At 53.4% G+C, this 6,096-nt stretch overlaps 1 protein-coding gene across 1 annotated transcript in view; it reads left to right on the plus strand.

Annotated features, from left to right (window-relative positions):
- The window catches only part of LOC112247799 (mitochondrial import receptor subunit TOM70-like), a 30,206-nt gene that overhangs the window by 4,794 nt on the left and 19,316 nt on the right, over positions 1–6,096 (plus strand). Inside the window, exon 3 of the mRNA XM_042322789.1 lies at positions 696–822. Coding sequence (XP_042178723.1) covers positions 696–822 — 127 coding nt within the window. The remainder of the gene's footprint in view (positions 1–695; positions 823–6,096) is intronic.

Here is a 6,096-nt window from a genome sequence, read left to right on the forward strand (position 1 = left end):
TTTGATGCTGTTTCAGTGAACCCAGACCACCACGTGTTTGATGCTGTTTCAGTGAACCCAGACCACCACGTGTTTGATGCTGTTTCAGTGAACCCAGACCACCACGTGTTGATGCTGTTCAGTGAACCCAGACCACCACGTGTTTGATGCTGTTTCAGTGAACCCAGACCACCACGTGTTTGATGCTGTTTTAGTGAACCCAGACCACCACGTGTTTGATGCTGTTTCAGTGAACCCAGACCACCACGTGTTTGATGCTGTTTCAGTGAACCCAGACCACCACGTGTTTGATGCTGTTTCAGTGAACCCAGACCACCACGTGTTTGATGCTGTTTCAGTGAACCCAGACCACCACGTGTTTGATGCTGTTTCAGTGAACCCAGACCACCACGTGTTTGATGCTGTTTCAGTGAACCCAGACCACCACGTGTTTGATGCTGTTTCAGTGAACCCAGACCACCACGTGTTTGATGCTGTTTCAGTGAACCCAGACCACCACGTGTTTGATGCTGTTTCAGTGAACCCAGACCACCACGTGTTTGATGCTGTTTCAGTGAACCCAGACCACCACGTGTTTGATGCTGTTTCCTCTGGTTTCCACGTGTCACCACCACTGGTTTATAGTTTAGAACTGTTGAATGCATGTGTGTCCCTGTGTGTTTGTGTGTGTTAACATGAACTATGTCTGTTTCCAGATGAAGTGGACAGAGGTGGTGCAGGACTGTACCCAGGCTGTAGTGATTAATCCACGCTACATCAAGGCCCTGTTCAGGAGGGCCAAGGCCCTGGAGAGACTGGACAACAAGAAGGAGTGCCTGGAAGGTACCCACACACACACACACACTGGATAACAAGAACTACATGGAAGGTAGACCCACACACACACTGGATAACAAGGAGTGCCTGGAAGGTAGACCCACACACACACTGGATAACAAGAACTACATGGAAGGTAGACCCACACACACACTGGATAACAAGGAGTGCCTGGAAGGTAGACTCACACACACACTGGATAACAAGAACTACATGGAAGGTAGATCCACACACACACTGGATAACAAGAACTACATGGAAGGTAGACCCACACACACACTGGATAACAAGAACTACATGGAAGGTAGACCCACACACACACTGGATAACAAGAACTACATGGAAGGTAGACCCACACACACACTGGATAACAAGAACTACATGGAAGGTAGACCCACACACACACTGGATAACAAGGAGTGCCTGGAAGGTAGACCCACACACACACTGGATAACAAGGAGTGCCTGGAAGGTAGACCCACACACACACTGGATAACAAGAACTACATGGAAGGTAGACCCACACACACACTGGATAACAAGGAGTGCCTGGAAGGCGGGGCTTAGCTCAGACTTGTTACTGTTGACCAGAGCCCTGTTCCCTATGTAGTGCACTACTTTAGACCAGAGTCCTATTCACTATATAGTGGACTACTTTAGACCAGAGCCCTATTCCCTATATAGTGGACTACTTTAGACCAGAGCCCTATTCCTATATAGTGGACTACTTTAGACCAGAGCCCTATTCCCTATATCGTGCACTACTTTAGACCAGGGCCCTATTCCCTATATAGTGCACTACTTTAGACCAGGGCCCTATTCCCTATATCGTGCACTACTTTAGACCAGGGCCCTATTCCCTATATCGTGCACTACTTTAGACCAGGGCCCTATTCCCTATATAGTGCACTACTTTAGACCAGAGCCCTATTCCCTATATAGTGGACTACTTTAGACCAGGGCCCTATTCCCTATATAGTGCACTACTTTAGACCAGAACCCTATTCCCTATATAGTGCACTACTTTAGACCAGGGCCCTATTCCCTATATAGTGCACTACTTTAGACCAGAGCCCTATTCCCTATATAGTGGACTACTTTAGACCAGAGCCCTATTCCCTATATAGTGCACTACTTTAGACCAGAGCCCTATTCCCTATATAGTGCACTACTTTAGACCAGGGCCCTATTCCCTATATAGTGCACTACTTTAGACCAGGGCCCTATTCCCTATATAGTGCACTACTTTAGACCAGAGCCCTATTCCCTATATAGTGCACTACTTTAGACCAGAGCCCTATTCCCTATATAGTGCACTACTTTAGACCAGAGCCCTATTTCCTATATAGTGCACTACTTTAGACCAGAGCCCTATTCCCTATATAGTGGTACTACTTTCGACCAGAGCCCTATTCCCTATATAGTACACTACTTTAGACCAGAGCCCTATTCCCTATATAGTGCACTACTTTAGACCAGGGCCCTATTCCCTATATAGTGCACTACTTTAGACCAGGGCCCTATTCCCTATATAGTGCACTTGTAACGGTTTTCTAGTGGTGATGAAGGAGAGTCGGACCAAACTGCAGCGTGTCGATTGCGATCCATGTTTAATACAACAAAGAAACACGAACTTACAAAAACAATAAACAAAACCGAAACAGCCTATCTGGTGCAAACTAACAGAGAGTACACATAGGACACTAAGGACAATCACCCACGACAAACTCAAAGAATATGGCTGCCTAAATATGGTTCCCAATCAGAGACAACGATAAGCATCTGCCTCTGATTGAGAACCACTCCAGACAGCCATAGACTTTGCTAGACAACCCACTAAGCTACAATCCCAATACCACCACCAAAACCCCAAGACAAACACACCACAATTACAAAACCCCATGCCACACCCTGGCCTGACCAAATACATAAAGATGAACACAAAATACTTTGACCAGGGCGTGACAGAACCCCCTAAGGTGCGGACTCCCGAACGCACCTCAAAACAATAGGGAGGGTCCGGGTGGGCGTCTGTCCATGGTGGCGGCTCGGGCGCGGGACGTGGACCCCACTCATTTAATGTCTTAGTCCCCTCTCCTTCGTCCCTGGATAGTCCACCCTCGCCGCCGACCATGGCCTAGTAGTCCTCACCCAGAACCCCACTGGACTGAGGAGCAGATCGGGACTGAAGGACAGCTCGGGACTGAGGCAGCTCGGGACTGAGGGGAAGCTCGGGAGTGAGAGAAAGCTCAGGAGTGAGAGGAAGCTCAGGAGTGAGAGGAAGCTCAGGAGTGAGAGGAAGCTCAGGAGTGAGAGGAAGCTCAGGAGTGAGAGGAAGCTCAGGCAGGTTGATGGATCTACCAGATCCTGGCTGGCTGGTGGTTCCGGCAGATCCTGGCTGACTGGCACTTCTGGCGGATCCTGGCTGACTGGTGGGTCCTGGGAGACTGGCGGATCCTGGCTGACTGGCGGATCCTGGCTGACTGGCGGATCCTGGCAGACTGGCGGATCCTGGCAGACTGGCGGATCCTGGCAGACTGGCGGATCCTGGCAGACTGGCGGATCCTGGCAGACTGGCGGATCTAACTGATCCTGGCAGACTGGCGGATCCTGGCAGACTGGCAGATCCTGGCCGACTGGCAGATCCTGGCCGACTGGCAGATCCTGGCCGACTGGCAGATCCTGGCCGACTGGCAGATCCTGGCTGACTGGCAGATCCTGGCCGACTGGCAGAATCCTGGCCGACTGGCAGTTCTGGCGGATCCTGGCAGACTGGCGGATCCTGGCAGACTGGCAGTTCTGGCGGATCCTGGCAGACTGGCGGATCCTGGCAGACTGGCGGATCCTGGCAGACTAGCGGATCCTGGCTGACTGGCGGATCCTGGTTGACTGGCACTTCTGGCGGATCCTGAAAGACTGGCGGATCCTGGCTGACTGGCGGATCATGGACTGGCGGATCCTGGCTGACTGGCGGATCCTGGCTGACTGGCGGATCCTGGCTGACTGGCGGATCCTGGCTGAATGGCGGATCTAACTGATCCTGGCAGACTGGCGGATCCTGGCTGACTGGCGGATCCTGGCCGACTGGCAGTTCTGGCAGATCCCGGCTGACTGGCGGATCTGGAAGAGTCTGGTTGACTGGCAGATCTGGAAGAGTCTGGTTGACTGGCAGATCTGGAAGAGTCTGGTTGACTGGCAGATCTGGAAGGGTCTGGTTGACTGGCAGATCTGGAAGAGTCTGGTTGACTGGCAGATCTGGAAGAGTCTGGTTGACTGGCAGATCTGGAAGAGTCTGGTTGACTGGCAGATCTGGAAGAGTCTGGCTGACTGGCAGATCTGGAAGAGTCTGGCTGACTGGCAGATCTGGAAGAGTCTGGCAGACTGGCGATGCTGGGCAGACTGGCGGCGCCGGGCAGACTGGCGGCGCCGGGCAGACTGGCGGCGCCGGGCAGACTGGCGACGCTGGGCAGACTGGCGACGCTGGGCAGACTGGCGGTGCTGGGCAGACTGACGACGCTGGGCAGACTGGCGGTGCTGGGCAGACTGGCGATGCTGGGCAGACTGGCGATGCTGGGCAGACTGGCGATGCTGGGCAGACTGGCGATGCTGGGCAGACTGGCGATGCTGGGCAGACTGATGGCGCTGGGCAGACTGGCGATGCTGGGCAGACTGGGGGCACTGGCGGCGCTGGGCAGACTGGCGGCACTAGCTGCTCCATATAGGCTGACAGCTCTGGCGGCTTCTTACAGACTGACCGCTCTGGCGGCTCCGTGCTGACTGGCAGCTCCTTGCAGACTGGCAGCTCCTTGCAGACTGGCAGCTCCTTACAGACTGACAGCTCCGTGCAGACTGACAGCTCCGTGCAGACTGACAGCTCCGTGCAGACTGGCTGCTCCATGCAGACTGGCTGCTTCATGCAGACTGGCAGCTCGGGCTGCTTCATGTAGACTGACAGCTCTGGCTGCTCCATGCAGACTGACAGCTCTGACTGCTCCATGCAGACTGACAGCTCTGGCTGCTCTAAACAGGCGGAAGACTCCGGCAGCGCTGGAGATGAGGAAAACTCTAACAGCGCTAGATAGGCGTGAGACTCCGGCAGCGCAGGAGAGGAGAAAGGCTCTGGCTGCGCTAAACAGGCGGGAGGCTCCGGCAGCGCTGTAGAGGAGGAAGGATCTGGCTGCGCTGAACAGGCGGGAGGCTCCGGCAGCGCTGTAGAGGAGAAAGGCTCTGGCTGCGCTGAACAGGCGGGAGGCTCCGGCAGCGCTGTAGAGGAGGAAGGCTCTGGCTGCGTTAAACAGGCGGGAGACTCCAGCAGCGCAGGAGAGGAGAAAAGCGCTGGCTGCGCTGAACAGGCGGAAGACTCCAGCAGCGCTGTAGAGGAGAAAGGCTCCGGCAGCGCTGAACAGGTGGGACGCACTGTAGGCCTGATGCGTGGTGCTGGCACTGGTATGCCGTGCATGCTATGCCAAGCCCACACCTTTCTTTCTACTCTGTCCAATACATCCTCCACACTCTCAGACTCAGCACTCTGCTTCGCCGACAGCTCCAATTCCATCCATGGCTCTGCCCAGGGTCCTTGTCCGTCAAGGATCTCCTCCCAAGTCCATTTATCCAAAGAGTGCAGCCTCTCCCAATGCTGCTGCTGCCTCTGTTGCTTCTCCTGCTGCTGCCTTTGCTCCTGCTGCTGCCTTTGCTGCTGCTGCTGTTGCTCCTGCTGCACCTGTCGCTTCTCCTGCTGCTGCTGTTGCTGCTGCCTCTGTTTACCACGCCGCTTGGTCCTTGGTTGGTGGGTGATTCTGTAACGGTTTTCTAGTGGTGATGAAGGAGAGTCGGACCAAACTGCAGCGTGTCGATTGCGATCCATGTTTAATACAACAAAGAAACACGAACTTACAAAAAACAATAAACAAAACCGAAACAGCCTATCTGGTGCAAACTAACAGAGAGTACACATAGGACACTAAGGACAATCACCCACGACAAACTCAAGAATATGGCTGCCTAAATATGGTTCCCAATCAGAGACAACGATAAGCATCTGCCTCTGATTGAGAACCACTCCAGACAGCCATAGACTTTGCTAGACAACCCACTAAGCTACAATCCCAATACCACCACCAAAACCCCAAGACAAACACACCACAATTACAAAAACCCCATGCCACACCCTGGCCTGACCAAATACATAAAGATGAACACAAAATACTTTGACCAGGGCGTGACAGCACTACTTTAGACCAGAGCCCTATTCCCTATAGTGCACTACATTAGACCAGAGCC

The sequence above is a fragment of the Oncorhynchus tshawytscha genome, linkage group LG06, assembly GCF_018296145.1.
Source record: "Oncorhynchus tshawytscha isolate Ot180627B linkage group LG06, Otsh_v2.0, whole genome shotgun sequence".
Lineage (NCBI taxonomy): Eukaryota > Metazoa > Chordata > Actinopteri > Salmoniformes > Salmonidae > Oncorhynchus > Oncorhynchus tshawytscha.